This window comes from Cyphomyrmex costatus, unplaced genomic scaffold, assembly GCF_001594065.2.
Source record: "Cyphomyrmex costatus isolate MS0001 unplaced genomic scaffold, Ccosl1.0 scaffold361, whole genome shotgun sequence".
NCBI lineage: Eukaryota > Metazoa > Arthropoda > Insecta > Hymenoptera > Formicidae > Cyphomyrmex > Cyphomyrmex costatus.
The window spans coordinates 281037-299867 of record NW_017277786.1 but is presented as its reverse complement, the minus strand read 5'-3'; the positions used below and the strand labels follow the sequence as shown (position 1 = coordinate 299867).

Sequence of the window (18831 nt, the reverse complement as noted above, 5' to 3'; positions counted from 1 at the left end):
CTGTTAATTATCCGTAAAATAATATATATTTTTGTATCTGTATATAGCGTTATATGCTGTCCGATGATGAAGAACATCGTCAGCTGTTCGATCTGGTTCAACGAATGTTGGAGTACGAGCCCTCGCAACGTATTACTCTGAAGGATGCATTGACTCATTCGTTCTTCGACGCTTTACCAGCATCCCAGAGATTGCCTGACCCACGAGCAGCTGGTGATTCTCAACAATCTCACGAACGATCACATTCACTTTCTCGATGAAGCTAGGAAAGGGACCGACCTCCGTGCTGGACAGACACTCCACTTTCAACGACACTACTGCCCTATGTCTTCGTCTTAATATCATTAATTTTCATGAAAACATGTCTTTCGTAGTTACAAGATCCGATGATGTGACGATGTAACATTGATTTTGAAAAATAGTGCGTGTATGTGTGTATAAATACCGATCATTGGAATTCTTTATTTAATCTGCACTTTACACTGATTTAATTTGGAACTGTATACATAGAGGAACTACACGTAGGAAAAGTAGTAGTGCCGTGGAACTTGGACTAATATATATAACGACGAGCGATCAGATCATTACCCGTTGCCCGATAAGCTTCCGGGTTCGCGTTTGTTTTTATCGCAATTGTCGATCATAAGACAGCGACGAGGTCCCTGTTACTGGCGCGCAAAGGCCAGTGTGTCTGCTCAGTGTAGCGTAACAGAGTCCCAAAATTGTAAACAATTTTTTAAATGCTCTTCTGTACATTTTTGTCCCTTAAATTTATTACAATGTTATTATACGATATAAATGAATTTGGAATAAAGATCACTTTCGGGGTCTACAGTTCATAATCTGTTTAGAATTGACGACCACGAATGTGTTCTGACAGTAAGTATCGGACTAGTGAAAAAATAAAATAGTTATACGCGTACACGTCAATAGAGTTGACAGAAATTGAGAGGAAACGATAGACGCGAGCGAGAAAGTGTGTGAATAACGATCACCACAATTCATCGTTGTGAATTATATACATCTTGAAATGTAAGAATACATAATTGTCTTAGAAAATATTCTCTCAAACAACTCTTTTCTTTTATTCATTTCTGATAAGTCTATCATACAAAATGACATAAGTTGAATAAGCATAGTATAAAGTCGTTGGATTAATAAGTAATATCTTATGTATGGTAAATCAATATAGTATCTTTATGCTGAATGGAGCGTCCGGTAGTATTGTACTACTACAACTCGTGTCATTTTGTGAATGATGGGTTATACATTGAATTCGGGAAAAGAATTCACAAAATTCACAAAATTTTTTGCGAGCATCGCCTTGTAAAAATTTTGGCCTAATTAAGTAATATTTTTTGTTCTATTTTACTATATCTTATACAGATTTAAATTAAATTAATGATGCATATTGAATATTGCGAAAAATAATCGAACATGAAGCAATCTCCACTTTTTTGTCACAGATTTTTCATTTGCACAACTGTATCACCCGTGTAAGTTTTGTTTGACCTTAGTTATACTAAGACTATGAAATGAACAATATTATAGCGACTGCTCGTTAAACGCGATCAGGGATGTCTAGGATGTTCTGCAAAAAACAAAACGATATTTCTAGTAGCAATAAATACATTTCTTTCAAACTAGTATCGATATTTATTTGTTTAACCAGCAAATCAATTCTTACATCTCTCGAGCTTATACTTATATTTTATTTGCAAAAATGCCTTCGCATTAAACATAAATTCATTCCTGTGAATTTTAATAACTATATTTGCATATTGGTCACGTTCGCACATACAGTGCTAAAAATAAAATGAGCCCGATCAACAGGCTTTAAAAAAGCGAGGAAAATTCATTTTCCAAAGAATTCCCTCCAACATTATGTATATTATTCTTCCATAGATCCAAAATAATCGTGTATAAAATTAAGATGTCAAATTAATGAAAATATTATAATGTTGGCCATGAGTAAAGTGAAGGTATTGCCGATTTGTAGCTTGGATCGTATAATTGTGCCTTGATAAAGCTCTCGTAATCTGAATATTCCGGCTCGGGATAGACAGTCGCTAGACCTGCATATAAAAAAAATGTGAATAATTTATATTAGTAGCAGAATCCACGAGACGCTTTGTATATCCTGTCTTTTCTAACATATTTATAATAATATTGATAGTATTTATACTCACATTTTTCGTAGGCATATTTCATGATTGCACTTGCTATACTCAACGAACATTTCTGTATATCGGCCAATGGTGGATAGAGATTGCCGCTATCCAAATCGGCTTGCGTTACCAGATCGGAGAGAGCCGTCGCAGCAATAAGGAAAGTCTCCTGGGGAATCGTGCGCATACCAGCGCATATTGCGGCCAGCGCGATTCCAGGGAATATGTAACTATTATTACCCTGGCCAGGATAATAAGTTTTATTGTTATACGTAACTGGTGGAAAAGGTGAGCCGCTCGCAAATATACATCTTCCCTGCAATTAAATAATGATTGATTAAAATTATTTAGGAAACGTCAGTAAAATTTTATGTTGAAATTGAAATTTCAATGAAAGTAGAGAATTGTTCAAATCAACCTTTCTTACCTCTGTAGCAGTATATGCTTCTTCCGCAGTGCATTCGGCTTTACTCGTTGGATTGCTCAGAGCGAAAATAACAGGTCTGTCATTATTACGCGCCATTTCCCTCAATATTTCTGTCGTGAAGGCACCCCTGATAGCAGCTGCGCCAATAATAACCGAAGGTTTGGCGGTCTTAACAACATCCAACAGAGTATCGATTGGTTTATCTTCACGAGCAAAGTGCAATTTATGCTCCGTTAGTCCACCTTTTGGACGATCTTTTACTATCAGTCCTTTCGAGTCTACCATCCAGATTTTACTCTTAGCTTCTTCCTTAGTTACTCCTTCTTTTAGCATTGTCATTATGCACAATGTCGCGATACCTAGTGACGCCTACAAGTGATTCATAATTAATGGAGACGTATTCTCTTCGCATATATAATCTATAGCGCGACTAAAGCACGATTGTGTTTTTGTCGACAGTATTCCCTAGTGACAATTTTTCTCAGAATTTTTTATCACAATTTTTCAGAATTTTGATTTCAGTAAATTTCAGAATTTCTATAATAAATAATTTTATAACTTTAGAAAATTTCTCAGATTTTTTAATACAAATACGAACATTTCCAAATTTTTCATACATCTAAAATATTCTAAAATTTCTTATTTTCTTTTTTCTTAAATTTTTTCAAATATTTTATAAGAATTCATAAGAAATTACAAAATGAAAAATTACAGAAATCTTTTAGAATATTTCAGATTTTATGTGAAGAATTCTAAAAAAAGATGTGTAAACTTTATTTCAATTCGTATAAAAATTCTAAAAAAAAGTTTTCACCAGGATTGACTAAAATTTTTTGATAGCAACCTCTCCAGCACCCTGAAACACGATCGTGTTCTCTGAGAGCTTTGTCTGCGTAACACGAAGTGATGCCAGTAACCCGGCAACAGCGACGGAAGCGGTGCCCTGAATATCATCGTTAAAGGTGCAGTAATTATTGTGATACTTTTGAAGCAATCTGAACGCATTAAAATTCCCAAAGTCCTCGAATTGGATTAATGTATTCGGACCATATCGTTTCACGACAGCCTTCATAAATTCGTCCACGAACTCGTCGTAATCTTGCCCAGTGACACGTCTGTGTCTGTGACCGATGTACAGGGGATCATCCAACAAAGACTGCAAAAAGAATATAAAATTCAAACACATACAGATTTAAGATTAAAGAAGAAATCAACGCGAAATGTTCACGAAGATATACATTTTTTTTCATGTTTTACAATATAACGAGAGAACCAGTGAAGGCGTTTAGCGCGCAGAAGTGATATATTTTCGCATACCTGGGTATTAGTGCCGACGTCCAAAGTGATAGGTAAACACTGGTGGGGTTTGATACCAGCTAATGCGGTGTACAATGACAATTTACCTATGGGAATGCCCATGCCGTGAGCACCTAGGTCACCCAGTCCTAATATCCTTTCGCCGTCCGTGACAACGATTGCCCGCACGTCGTGTTCGGGCCAGTTTTTCAAGACGTCGTAGACATGGCCTTTATCGTGGATGCTTATGAAGAGGCCACGCGGCCTACGGTAAACCAGACCGAATTTCTGACATGCCAAACCCACGGTCGGCGTATACACCAACGGCATTATTTTACCTACATCTTCTGCCAACAAACGGTAGAAGAGTTTCTCGTTTCTATCCTAAGGAATAAGACCTTATGTGAGAATCAACGCATATGAGAAGAGCAGGCCTGATCAAGCGGGAACGGGGAGACCACTAATGTAATGTCTCCGATCAAGCGACGGCGATAATTGCCGTGTTCATGTACCAGTAGGCCTATAAGATATATGTATTTTGAGAGATCATCCGTGTAGCGTTCCAGATTAAGACGACAAAGCTCTAATTGTTCTTCTTGGGTTTTCACGGCTGCCGGTAGAAGACCATGTATACCTAGTATCTGCCTTTCCTCAATGGTGAACGCCATACCCTGAAATGTGATAATAATACATATTAAATATAACACTTAAATGAAATTAAAATCCACTGAACATCTCTATCTCTCTTAAAAATCAAAAGTTATAGAAAAGAAAAAAAAATGCAATAGATTTACAATCCGATTTTATACGTCAAATTTATTTCAATCAATTGTCTTTATCATTCGGACTGCGGAAAACGTTGTCGCTATCGTTCCTTTTCTTACGACATGGCAAACAGGAAAAAATTAATCGATGAGTCAGAATCAGAGCACTGGACTAGACTCTGACCTTCAGTTAAAAGGAATGATACTGTAACTGCTAACACTGTTAACAACAGTCATTAGTGAGCGTGGGTGAAAGGTGATCAGCTGATCGTCATCCCACTTCGATTTTTACAAATACTAATATTGCACAAACGTTACATCTAGCGGTCATGATTTAGATATATTATGTAGTGTGTATATATATATATATAGTATATATGTATATATCAGAATTTACCCTCAAAATTCATTTTCCATGATGCACGTTCATTCTCAAGGATAATGATATAATAATGCCCTCGGCGACACAGTTGTGTCTAATTGAATCTTGAATAGATGAAGACAAAAACGAGCTTAAGGATCTTATAAGAGCGATTAAGAAAAGATTCGATTGCATCGTTTAATCGACGTTAAATAAATTGATAATATTTTGTACTTCAGACGTCTTTAATATTTAATTTATTTCCTCGAAAGAGAGTAAGTTTAATTTAAAATATTTCAACAGCTAGTATTTTTAAAAATAATGTTATAAATAGGACACCCTTTATACTCGATTAAATTATAGATGTAAAGCATATACCGTTGGCATAGTAATGTGGATATTGCCAATGTCTTTTTAAAAGAAATATTGGACTGTGCCAAGTGTTCGTTGAATTCGCGGTTGACTTAAACGGGCTGTCGTCAACGTTTTATACAATTATTCTACCATTAAAATTGAACAAATGTCCGCGTTCCGTTTGCTCGTACTTTGTACTTTCGTATGCAAATTCACTATACGTCAATATTGAAAGAGCAATATAATTTATGATACAACTTGTTATCTCGCCAACTTATCTCGACTGCGGTTGATGAACTGCATTACTTTGTGATGATTTCATTTATACCTTCAAATACCGGAAAAGTGTGGCGAGTTCTTGAGCGTTATATCCGTACAAGGATAAACAAGACTAATCTGATCTGATTAACACCCAAATTATCTGTAATGTTTCTCTAAGTCATTTTATATTTTTTCATCGCCTTTTATATATTTTGTATTAATGCTATTAAATAATCAGTAAACGATATGCGATTTCTTTTTCATTTATTTCTTTTTTTAAGATAGAATCCAAAACTGATGTTTTCTTAGCGATTTTAAGTATTAAAAATTAAAATACAATCAGATTTACTGATACAATTTGTATACATAAAATTCTTCTTATTAAAAATTGTAAATCTCTTTATATAAGATGTATATATATATATAAAATAAATCGTACACAATGTCATACTTTTCACTTTTGCATTTTGGAAATTTTTCTCGTCAGAAACAGATATGTGACAGTCGTGCAACCAATATTTTCGTATGTTGCATCGTCATATTGTGTTGTCGTTGTATGTAAATTTTTGCTTGATAACGTATCGTAATAATTATGTCACTCTTATATAAGATGATATCTTAATAGACGTAATTTTACACGAATACATTTAATAACATTTAATAATTTGTCGAAATATACATACATAAGATGATATAACGTTTAATTCTTTAATTGTATTGCTTAATCAATTTCTATTTAAAGTTTGTTATAATAATTGTATTAACTCTTTTGAAAGATAATGTTTTTTTTTAATTAAACGTTGACAAATTAAACGTCATACCAAAGCGAACTGTATGGTAATTTAATTTAATTCAATAGAGAGGTCAGCGCTCGTGAAGAGTACTTTTCCATTGAATTCGTTCGTGACTTTTGATAGGCATCTTAAAGCGACAGCTGACTCCATCTAAAGTTTTTATCTGACAATGAGTAAAACTTTAATGAATATCCTGCTTTAATGAGAATTCTGTTTAAACAAGATTTTTCATTATACACTGTTTTCTAATTTTCTAATCTACATTTGAATATGAAAGAGAAATGAAAATGCGCGCGTTAACAGAGATTTAACTTAATTCAGAATATATTAAGAAGGAATAAAGGTTAATAAAAGTCACGTATCAGTATTAAGTATTAACAAAAAATATCTTCAAAACTAACCACATATATATTAATAAATATATAAAACGTTAGAAACGTTTTTAAATTTAAAAGTTACAAAAATAAAAAGAATAAGAAAAAGATCGACGCTGTGAAAATATTACATATTTCGGCCTTGTATTTTGGCCCTCTTCAGATATACGATGTTATAACACAGAAATAAGTATGACAATGACGGTTTTGTGAAAAAAATAATAAAAAAGTAGGATGAGAAGTTGATCAGAAAAACAAAATCACTCGTCAAGCGATTGGATAACCGATTGCGAAGATTTCTCGTTATTCTCTGCGTCCACAAAATAAAAAGATCCATGTCAAAGATTAAAATCGTCAATAAAATGAAGTCAGATGAAATAAAAATGTTTATGTCACATAATAATTATATAACGTCAGATATGTAATAAAGAAGTAACACGTCATTCTGTCACAACGATCAAAACTGTAATGCCATCTTAATTTAGAATATAAATCTATTAATATAAAATTACTATCTATAATTTTTAAAAGACTAAATTTTATGATGAGTAATATATATAATCCAAGAAGATCAATAATTCCTCCTTTTTAAGAAAACGAACTTTTCATTATTCAAAACATATAAAATATTTATAGTAAATGTATTTTTATGAATTAAAGTTCTTTCAACTTACACGAAGCATTTAAAACTTTTATCTTATTTAATATTAAGAAATATTGCAGTTTTATTCGTTTAATGAAGTAAAATCTTTGTAATATGTATATTACTTTATATGAGTAAATTGATAATATTGATAAGAGAGATTTTCTGTGGAAATTTTTCCTAAAATTTCATAATTGCAAAGTAAAGCTAATTACTATAGTTTTCAAATTTATGTATCTCAATATCATTCATATTTGTATATACCAATTATATAAAATTCATAGTGCTTGCGATAACCATGTCATTTATAATTCTCTATTCCTTTTATCGCAATAACATTATTAAAATATAAATATATTATTTATCAATATGTGTGGTATTATCAATATTAATTAAAGCACAATTTAATGCAAGATTCTCTATGTTCAGCAATCTCGAAAGTATTTTTAATCGTATTTTCTTAGGTACAGAATTAGTAAAAGATAAGAAGAAGAAACTAAATTCGTTAAAATTAATCAAGATTGGAACAATTGAAATTAAAATTCCCATTTCATCTCAGTGAACAACAAGTAAATTTCGTAAAATATTGTATATATGCATATAAATATATTTTTCGAGAATTAAGGCAACTAAAAGGGAAAGTTAAGATGACAGTCCGATTATCGCTGTAAAAGAAAGTTGAGATTTGGGCGAGACATGCAAAAGAGAAAGTCCAAGCCTTTAGTCCAGCAAACATGAGAGCGCAAACGTGAACGAGTACCCTTCCATCCACAGCGAGCAGAGCTTCAGGGATGCGCGTAATCCGATTCTGATCCGGAACGAGATTCCACCAATCGGTCTCCATTTTATCTCGGCGCACTCCGAACTTTTCCCTCAAAATTTTCGTATCCCATGACAAACAACCGACCGTGGAAACGGTTGCTGGGGTTCTTGACTCCCGTGACGGCGACCCTTCGGCCCATGCACGGATCGATAGGCAGCCCTATTCTTGAATTCTTGAATATAAAGTGACTCTATGACCTACCGCAAGTACTATGTGTACCCGCTGCTTAACAAAACAATACCGATCATCGCGAAACGTTCGCGAATAATTTCGCAGGTACGATCTCTGAAGATGTTTTACAGAAAGAAAAAGAGCTAAGGTACAAATTTTATTTTTTTAAAAATCTTTTAGCGCTGATTTTCTTCAATGGAAAAATTTTATTTACTGCGACCAATAGAATCTTGTTTCTTTTATGAATAATATAAAACTGCTATTTATATAATTTTAAAGATTTTTCAAATTTTATAACGAATAATAATCTAAAAAGATCAATAACTCCTTTTTTTTTAAAACGCGGATTTTTTATTATTTAAAAAATATAAAATCGTTCATAATAAATACATTTTGCGAAAATGTCAATTTTTTTATAATCCGAAATATATGATTAAAAATACATTCGAAGTTGTTGAATTGAAATTTTTCTGAATAGAAAGTGGACAAAATTTTCTTGCATTAAGGTAACTTCAAGAGGAAAGATTTAACATTCGTGCTGAAAAGGATTGCAAAAAATTCTAGTTTCTTTATCCTTCAAAATGCTCTAAGCTAAAGTACCATTTCAATGGGGATTTTAACTGCAAAGAAATTAAAAAATAAGATTGTGAGATTTCAGGGCCGTCTCAATCCGTGAATGAGACACTTAGCTATATCGAATTTCGGATTTGCGCAAGCGTAGAGGGCAATAATCCGTGAAGAGTTTCGCGAAGTCATCCTGCAGTCCTACATTCTGCTGTCGAGTTGCAATCTGATTTGTCATGCGCAATTGTTGCACGCAGCAAAGTTTCGGATTTCGCTTCGCGAAATGTTTGTGAACTCTTATTCGATATAAGGTATATAAATTATCGGATCATCAATTTGTTAATCGTAATTGATATTTGATATGATTTCGTAATAAATCGTACTAATATTTATTTCAATTTTCAAGCTCATCATTTCATACAAATGAATTCAAAATTAGCTTTATTGACTAACAATACACTCTTTTTCTATTTTTACAGAGTGACGAGAAGATTTCAGGCATCACAATTAAATGTTTCCTTGAACCAGATTTAAAAGTTTGCTGAAAGCGTTATTTTTTTCTTTTTTCATAATCTTATTTCGGTAATTTTATTCAGTTAGAGGTACGTTCTATCTTACGTATTATCTTGCGGAAAGCTCTACAAGTGATTACAATATGTATATTTCGCTACTCCACGTGGAAATATATATTCAATAGAAACAAGAAAAGTGTCGGAAAGACGTTCTAAAATCTAAATATAAACGTCTTCTATGATAATCATCCGTTATTTTCCTTCATGACGTTTGTTTTTTTTTTTTTCCTCTAATTGCTTTCCGTGCTGAGTCAAGCCTAAGTTATGTATGTAGATAACGTGAACGCGTACTCGAATCTATCGTGAGTGGAGACTATCACATTCCGCACGATCGCGACTAGCAAGTGCAAAGCATTTAGTTATGGGATACACAACAGCCTACCTTGTTCAAGTGCGGATCTCTAATGTGATCGAGGCCACGCAGAAGGCCGGCGCAGATCGCGTCGCCGTTTCCTCGTTGGCCCAGCTGATCGCGTTCCAAGCTCGACATGGTTGACGTTTTAATCTTGCTACAGTCGGGTTGGTTACTGCTCTGGGTCCTGCGAACGAATGCCACTTGTCTGAGCAGTTTGCGCGCAAACGCACGGCAAGGTGGTAGGACAGGGAACGCGATAGTGAGGTGACGTGTGCGCGTCGGCAAAATGACAAAAGGGGTAGAATAATGAACACCGCCGTGCCTATTGAAGGCAGCGACCTTCAATCCTTTTAACCTTCATAAATCTTTCATTCACTATACATTGTTACATAAACAATAGCCATTACAAAAATATATTAATTACTTTTAATTTTCTCTAATATTTAAGAAATGATAATGCATGCCTTTTTTCTTACAAAACATACCCTCCTATAAATCTTAATAAAACAAACGAACTGATAAATATTAATCTGTTTTTATAAATATGATTTATTTTACATAATACAAATTTTTTATGTATCAATGTATATAAATATATATTTGTAATTACATTGTAATCGTAAATATATATTTATATATATATACACATACAAATTTATTATTTATTTTCCTTCTGTTACGGTAGTAAAAAATCTTATATCGGTATTCTTATATCATAGTGCTTTGTGTCTTATAATATTATGCGACACAAAATTACTTTTCATCAACAATCAATTAATAAACCTTCTGTAACATTTTTTCTCTGCATTGTATACATATGAGACAAGGTTCGCCTTGGAGGAGCAAATATAATACGCACCTGCGAACAGGCATGGTTTAGCGCACGCGCACTTGTCGCGCAATCATGCGTCGTACATTTACCGGACAACAAATGTCATGTTTGATTCATCGTGAGAAAAATATGCAAATATGTTTACAGACGTCGATATTAGACGTTTAGGAAATCACTATCAATGGCGGGAACAAAGTTCGACAGAGTCGACGTTTCCCGTACTCTCTTTCGTCTTGACTAGATCAAAGTTTAAAGTATACGTTTAATCGACGTGACTGAGCATTTATCCTCCAATTACAAAGTTACCGAGATAGTATAATAACGACATATATGCGTAATTATTACGATTATCATAAAAGGAAATAATTAAGAGATTATATTAATGATAAATTAGGGAAAAAGGACTGAAAAGAACTTTATCTTTATGTATATGCAACAAAAATTAATTTAATTATGAGATATTCATTACTGCTAGACGTTTATGATAATATAACTTCTTCAAACTGTTAAATATTATCGTAATTTGTTCGAATTGTATAATAAAGAAAAACGTCATGGTCTTTTCTGACGTAAAGTAAAAATGAAATTCAGCGAAACGGAGATGACGCAAAAATTCCTGCACATGTCAAGTAAATTCAATAGAATTCGACGCGATTCGACTTTACCTGCTCTTGGACAGGTGATGCTGGTGGCAGATCTCAGATTCAAGATCCGAGATAGCATAACGCAAGCCCGCGCTCGATTGACGGAGAAAACTCGTCAAGTGACAGCTGAGCGGTATCAGGAACTGCCTCGTAGACATGTTTTATATAGACTAAACTAAACTAAACGTTTCGTGACGCGACTCTCTTATCTGTCTAATGTATTTGCGGGGAAAGACGCATCTCGCATACATGTGTGTATGCATATCGCGCATATTTGCTGGAATTTATTTCCCCCCTCCGGAATTGGATCGCGAAAATAGAGGACTCTGCAAATCTCCGTACTGTAGAAATCGCTTATCCTCGCACATAATTATTAACGTGGGTATGTAATAGGTGATGTAATATTGATGAGACGAGATAACGACGCTAATTGTCGCGTTAGCCTTTACTCTTTTAGCCGATAGCCTGATACTGATGGTCCCACACGATTCACGCGATGTCTTTAGCCAATGTGAAATTCGGACATTATCTATCGCGCGAGTTTATAATATGTATCTATTGTGATGAGGACAAATTAAAAAAATGGAATACTTTTTTATCAATATGTCCGGCGATATTGAATATAATTTAATTCTTATTAAGTCATATAAATATAATTTCCGACACAAGTATAATTTTTTCTGAAGATATTCTTGATGATGCAATCCTTTGAGTTATTTAGAAACTAATTAGCGATAAAATTGAGAACTTGAGAGATTTAGAAAAAAAAAAAAACAAGTGTCTGTTTAAAAAGTTATACGGAATGTTTTATTTTAAACGTAATGAGTCGAATAATATCTCGGAAAGTATAAAAGACGCACAGGGAAATGTTTCAGGAAGTTATACGATAATTTTTCGAGGTCATACGGAAGTTATCGCCATTTTTAAAATAGATCTGTATGATTTACACAATAATATGACTTCTTTGATTATTCTGTATTCAAAAGCATTATTAAAGTTAAACGAAAAATTAATAATTTACGAAATATTTTATACTTTATACTAGCATATATATTGACATGAAATATTAAATATCTCATAAACTATTGATTTTTCAATAGTTTACCTTAATGCTTTTATGCGGAATAATTGGAAAAATTATATTATGCAAAAAAAAATATACAATCTCAATTTAAAAAATAAAAAAATCTTCATATGACCTCGAAAAATTTTTTAAAAATTAATTTTACCAATAATTGCGTTCCTTCAAACCGTACAACTTTTATCTGAAACATTTTTTCGCATCTTACATATTTTCCGAGATATTCTGCGCATTATATTTAAAATAAAACATATTTATGACTCAACCCAATAATAATTAAAATGTTAATTACAACATTTCGCACCATCAGAGTACTTTTAAATGTTATCCTTTTCTCTATAATATAATTCACATGTTTTAAAATCCTATTTATTATCAAAAGAGAACAAATTTGCCGCAATCAAGATAAGTACAAAGACAAAGGCACTTACATCCTGCCGTTTCGTTGCACGTTATTGTCTTTGGAGTTTCCGTTGCCCATCGTGACGAATCGACCGAGACACTTAAGCGATTAGCTGGGGATTCGCTAGTTGAGGTCTGTCTGGATCTCGTATCAATATCGCAAACGATTCATAACTCTCGCGTTAACATGGGCGTGGAAGAGTATACCGTATTTTGCTGCAGTTGTGTCAAATCGATCCGATAAGAGAGGCAAGATTTTTCTTAGAGAAGAAATGCGCGCGAACCGCCCAGCTTCTCGCACGCCGGTGAAATCGGCTGCTTCGATCACGAGCGGATCACGAGCGTGACTAGCGGATCGCCGTCGGATCGTCATCAAGGAGAACGTGGTGTTCACTCGTCGTGTCGTAGCCTTCGTTCTAGTTATCTAGATTCTCCCGCCTTTCAGAGAGAAAATCGGGCGAAAAAAGAGCGTATTTTCGGAAGGGGAATTGACACTTCCTCTTATATCTGATATTTTAGAAGAATTCCTTTTTAACAATAACCGCCGCGATTTTACTCACGTACACGGCGGTGTTTTTTTTTTTTTTTTTGTAGCGTGATCGTTATCCAATTCGATTGGGTCCCTTTTTTTTTCACGCAATAACTCTTTTTTACTCAACACAAAAATTAATTGCGTACTTACGTGCGTGCAAAACTTTGTGTGTCGTGCGCAGAGAGGAATGGTTTCACGCGACTGAAAAAGGATTTTTTGTAAAAGATTTTTTGTAAAAGAATCTTAATCGCTCGCTATATCGATTGTGCGCCTTTACCTGAGAAGATAGTTCCTCGCTCGAGTTTTCCAGAATGCGAGCAAACTTTTTCTGACAGCCATTCGTTGACGATAGCGGCGTGTCTCTCAGTTCTCTGTCCTGAACATCGTTATCTAATCGATGATCGCGTCTTATGACAGTTTATATATAACTTATAACTGTTTCCACCAATGTAGTTTAATTTTAATCTCGATTTAACTATCTCTTTCTATCTTTTTTTACTTTCAAGATTTAGAAAAACATGAAGTGCAAGTTGAGCCGAAATTGAAGATAATCTACATTGCTAAAAACGAGCATTTTAGTATATCATAATATATTTAATCTCGATTTAACTATCTCTCTCTATCTTTTTCTACTTTCAAGATTTAGAAAAAGATGAAGTGCAAGTTGAGCCAAAATTAAAGATAATCTACATTGCTAAAAACGAGCGTTAGTACATCATAATATAAGAAACCAAAGTTATAAATTATTGTGAAGAAGGAATAAGCAATTATATTCTCATGAGTAACAAAGCAATTAAATGTTATGAAAGACGTGTGAATAAAACATTTATCTAAAAATACTTAAATAGACATTGCATTATATCCTGCAGACTTTTATACATGTTGTAAATTATTTTACAATTTGAAAAACTTGAAAAAGGTGCATCGTATTGCTCGGACGCTGTATGAGTTTTCGTCTCATATCAGAATCAATAGTATTAAAAAATAAAAATATATATGTTAATAATAAATATTGTAAATTGTTATATTATGAAAGGAATATCCTTGTTGCAAGAGTTTTCTCCCGCCGTTCTAATTGTTTCTTAATGGCGAAGTGAATGCATGGTGAAAGTCATAATATATTACGATAACAGACCCTGGAGAGGAGAGAGCGAAACAATCGTGTTTACGATTGGGTAGTTCTGTCTTTGCGTATAAATTAAATTGTATAATTTAACTGTATATTAATTGAATTTTGCATAAATTTAAAAAAATGTAAAATTTGAAATAATGCGTTATTCAGATATATATAATGCGGATGGGAAATTGATTACATTTCTCAATAAATAAAAGGTAAATAACAAAATAATATATATTTATTTAGAGTGTAGAAAATTACAATTAAATTGAATCGAAGTCAATATATATGTATATATTTTTAATATCTTTTTTATTTTGAATGAAAAGAATATAACAGCAACTATAAAAAATAAATGCAGCGTATATTATAGCAAAGAGAAAAATCTGAGAATAGGGATGGGATATGCTCGTAATTTTGAAATGATCCCTGTCCATTAGCGCCTCTATGTGGACAAAATATGGATGTGAACCACGTATCTATATTCACACAAGCATTTCTACTATATTTCTGATAGGTAACACGACTAACACGAGCACGCATATTGTCCATTTTTTACCGATATAGATTAATTTTGATTTAATTTACTTTTTCTGGTTTTAATAATTAGAAAAAAATAAAGAATAAATTAAACCGAGATTATGATTGATCTACATTGATAGAAATGGACGTAAGCTCATGATCTTCTCATTTGGTTCTATTCCGTACTATGTCTACACAATCTGCAAGCGTCGATAATATATATAGATGCTGTCGCACATGTATTACAAGTGTGATGTTATTTCATCACGAATGAATGAATAATTTGGTGGTTATACAAAGATACTTGATTATTTGAAAATTATTTTTTGGTAAAAGTATATAGTGAAACGCATGCGCAAGAGGTCACAGAGCATGAAGAAAGCATATTCATAGCGTTACATGTGGTTACATGTAGTCGGTATGACAGATTTCCTAACCTCAACAGTCGTCAACTTTAATGCTTAATATCTCGGTTCGGAGGACACAGCGACACTTTTTATTACCAGATTCGTTCGTTTCGTGCAAAAACGTATCGAATGAGTGTATTTTTATCAAAATTTAAACTGAGCGGGGTATTCTGTATCTTTACCTATTCTTACAAGAGCTGAGATTGATATAATATAATGGCGCAAATAGGGAATGTAGTAAGTGAATTATTTATATACAGATTTTATCTATATACAGAAATTTAACCTACATCATAGTTTTATAACCTAGATGATTAAGTTTGTTTACGATACAATACAATTAATTATAAAAATAATTGAATAACTAGCAATTATTTAAATTAACCGCCTTGATTAAGATTTATTTTCTCATATAACAAATAAATTATTAATACTTGTATATTAGATGATTTTTCTTGTTTCAATTTCTATTTTACTGCGTAATATTTACAAATTAATTAATGAAAAGTACATATGTTTAATGTTATATTTTGTATTTAAGACAGCAGATCAACTAATGGCTGGTACCAGTGTGTTGTCAAAACCTGCTGAAGAATTCGAAAATGATGTGAGTAAAATCGCATGTCGCAATTAATGAGCAAGTAATATCTACTATTTCATATTGTAAGGAAATTTTAAATCAATTTTGCTCTTAAAGAAACCTTTTCCTTTTTTTTTTCTATTTTAGCCATCTCTGGAAGCAATGTGGGCAATGAAAGCCATGGAACATGCAGAGGTTTATTTTAATGTAAGTTATATGATTTTATATACATACATATGTGAGAATTATGAAATAAATAAATAAATAAATGGTATAAATAATAGAGATATTATGCTCCAGATTTTATGTTCGGTTGATCCCAAGTTTTTGAAACTCACACCTCACGATGAGCAAATCTATAAGACTTTCAAAGATACATTTCCTAATATGAAAGTGGATACAGTGGATGAAGAAGAGTTGAAATCTCCAGAGGGAAAGATAAAATGGAGGTTCTTTTGTGAACAATTTAAGGATGTTGTGGAGGACTATAGTTTTGGTACATTATTGAGAGCAGATTGTACTGGAGATTATTCGGAACAGAACAGCATACTAACAACTAGGATACAATTTTATGCTATAGAGCTTGCAAGGAATAGAGAAGGCTTCAATGATGGTGTACGAGAAAAGTATAAATCAAATAGAACTATAAAAAAATAGATTTGATATTACAATTAGTTACATTAACACTACTGAATTGTAAATTCAGATTTATATATTATTTTTCTATTACTTTTTTAAATGTAAGAGATAATTTTGTAAGATATATATACACATAATAAAAGATATATACAATAATGGATATTAAATTGATATTTGAATATATTTACCATCTTATAATAAGACAACGAACTTCCTCTTCTTTAATTTTATACATCATTGAAATAAAAAAAAGACAATTTATTAAATGAATGAATATTATATCTGTAAGATTGTGTGTGTGTGTGTGTGTAAAAAAAGAAGGGTAATAAATTGATAAGAAAGAGGAGAATGCAGGTTAAAAGAATGACTACAAAATAAGGATGCATAAGAATTATTGGACAAAGAATTTGATTATCAATGAATCTTACAGTGTCTACAGAGACTTTAATAAAAAATTAAAGTAGGTATATAAAATTGTAAGATATATATCTATTAATTTTGAAGGTATAGTGAAAGAATGTACGAGAGCGACTATTTCTAGAATATATTGCTATATACACACTTTAATAACCAAAAACAAACATTACAGCAATAATATTGTTATTAATGTAATATTATATGCAATAATAGAATCATTTATCAATCGTAGTGAAAACACCGAAAACCTTGCTTCTTCTCTTACTGGAAAGAACAATGCGAACGGTTTGTCTTCTTTTTATTATTAATAATATTAATTCACATAATGGCGCCCGATCGACCGCACCCCCATGTTGTCGTGGATGTTATAAAAAAATTAGTAGACGTTACCTTGTTTGCCACACAATAATATCTATAGGCGCTAATACGCTATTTCTCGAGAGCGCGGTCGACCCGCGAGCCGATCGATCGTTATTGTAGAATAATAAATATGACAGTGCGATATCTAAAAAATCTGTCTTTTTATGCAACTTGCACATTCAAATACAAGTGTACTCGAAAAATGTACATTGTTTTATTGCCCTTACAAATGTTGAGGGGAATAGCAGCTGCCAAATCGTCACATATACTTACACCTCGGTCTTTTAGTAACAAAAGTACAAAGGAAAAAATAACTTTCAAAGAAACCCGTTTCGTCCGGTATATAATAATTGTCTGTAAATTGCTCATTTCAAATTATGGATCATTCAACGATTTGGCAATTACGAATTCTCCTCGAATCAAGCGGTACTGCGGCTTCTTTCCCAATTTAACTTTTGCTCACTCTCTCTCTCTCTCTCTCTCTCTCTCTCTCTCTCAAACTCTTGCTTTCTTTTTTCACGTTCACTCTGTATTTCTGACCGCTAAAAAATATTTGATACAAGATCGTACGAGAATCACAAAATAGATCTTCGAATAAAATCTGCTTTAGATGAGCGTCTTTCGTCTGAGCATAATAATAAGTAAATTAATTAAATAATTAAGTAATCTAGAGTATATTTATATATGTCAAAGATGTGGAATATTTTTACATACTGTAAGAGAGATTTATTATCTCTCTTCCCCTCTCCCTTCAGAAAAGTTAATTCAAAAGTATTTAAAAGATATCACATTTATATATTTCTCTCTCTCTCTCTCTCTCTCTCTCTCTCTCTCTCTCTCTCTCATTCTGTGCATTTCGGTTTATTGTACCTCTATTGAATGGCGCGACCAGAAAATAGAGCTTGCCGAATCTTGCGTTTATTTTTTAGCAGACAATTTGCATCATCCATGATATAAATTACAAGATTCATGTACATAGACATTGATCCTCAAATAATGCGGTAGAATCTTAGTGATCATTTTCCGCTCGACTCTGTTTATTATAATTTCTCTCGTATTTCTTCGAGGGCGACTGATTCTAGGGTGCTTGAAAAGGAAGCGTAAAATATACGAATAAAGTAGATAACATTAATAAGTTTAAATGCACCAACTCTATTGAAGTTAAAAAAACTTGTATATATAATATTGTTATTAATTTACATTAAACGCTAATTACTGCCGAACTTTATCCTAACACTTTGCACAGATTTTTAACTTCTATATACAATAAATAGAATTAATAATTGGACAATCGTATTTAATGTCAGATGTGATATGCAAATACAGATATAATCGTTATTTTTTGATAGTTACAGGAAGATTAAAAAAATC

The 18831-nt window shown here is 32.6% G+C and overlaps 3 protein-coding genes across 12 annotated transcripts in view; 2 read left to right on the top strand and 1 right to left on the bottom strand.

The window, feature by feature from the left end:
- Doa (CDC like kinase darkener of apricot) overlaps window positions 1-1359 on the top strand; it is a 29869-nt gene extending 28510 nt beyond the window's left edge. For all 9 annotated transcript variants that reach the window (XM_018543223.1, XM_018543224.1, XM_018543226.1 and 6 more), the window contains one exon: window positions 48-1359. In XM_018543223.1, the coding sequence (XP_018398725.1) occupies window positions 48-260 (213 nt within the window). In that variant the 3' untranslated portion in view covers window positions 261-1359. The remainder of the gene's footprint in view (window positions 1-47) is intronic.
- A 373-nt stretch (window positions 1360-1732) lies between these two features.
- On the bottom strand, window positions 1733-13268 carry Men (NADP-dependent malic enzyme). Of its 2 annotated transcripts, none has more exons than XM_018543179.1 (8): window positions 12916-13268; window positions 9955-10111; window positions 4404-4562; window positions 3913-4275; window positions 3440-3751; window positions 2596-2964; window positions 2190-2484; window positions 1733-2075 (listed from the first exon to the last, which is right to left on the bottom strand). In XM_018543179.1, exons 1-8 carry the CDS (start codon window positions 12963-12965, stop codon window positions 1954-1956), a joined length of 1827 nt encoding a protein of 608 aa, XP_018398681.1. In that variant the 5' UTR covers window positions 12966-13268; the 3' UTR covers window positions 1733-1953. The 2 variants fall into 2 exon arrangements, with proteins under 2 accessions (XP_018398681.1, XP_018398680.1); XM_018543178.1 differs by lacking the exon at window positions 12916-13268 and adding an exon at window positions 11425-11561.
- Window positions 13269-15300: 2032 nt separating this feature from the next.
- On the top strand, window positions 15301-16785 carry LOC108776552 (protein PBDC1). Its single transcript, XM_018543203.1, has 4 exons — window positions 15301-15701; window positions 16006-16071; window positions 16192-16251; window positions 16345-16785. The coding sequence occupies exons 1-4, from the start codon at window positions 15681-15683 to the stop codon at window positions 16699-16701; spliced, it is 504 nt and encodes a 167-aa protein (XP_018398705.1). The 5' UTR covers window positions 15301-15680; the 3' UTR covers window positions 16702-16785.
- The last annotated feature ends 2046 nt before the right edge of the window (window positions 16786-18831 follow it).

Bases quoted from the DNA above. Each gene is read 5' to 3' on its own strand.
- Men (XM_018543178.1), bottom strand. From the start codon at position 11,561: ATGTCTACGAGGCAGTTCCTGATACCGCTCAGCTGTCACTTGACGAGT. The intron at 10,112-11,424 runs GTAAAGTCGAAT...ATTCGTTCGCAG, and splicing joins CATCACCTGTCCAAGAGCAG to GACCCAGAGCAGTAACCAAC. The intron at 2,485-2,595 runs GTAAGAAAGGTT...ATTTAATTGCAG, and splicing joins AAGCATATACTGCTACAGAG to GGAAGATGTATATTTGCGAG.
- LOC108776552 (XM_018543203.1), top strand. From the start codon at position 15,681: ATGGCGCAAATAGGGAATGTA. The intron at 15,702-16,005 runs GTAAGTGAATTA...TTTGTATTTAAG, and splicing joins TGGCGCAAATAGGGAATGTA to ACAGCAGATCAACTAATGGC. The intron at 16,072-16,191 runs GTGAGTAAAATC...TTTCTATTTTAG, and splicing joins CTGAAGAATTCGAAAATGAT to CCATCTCTGGAAGCAATGTG.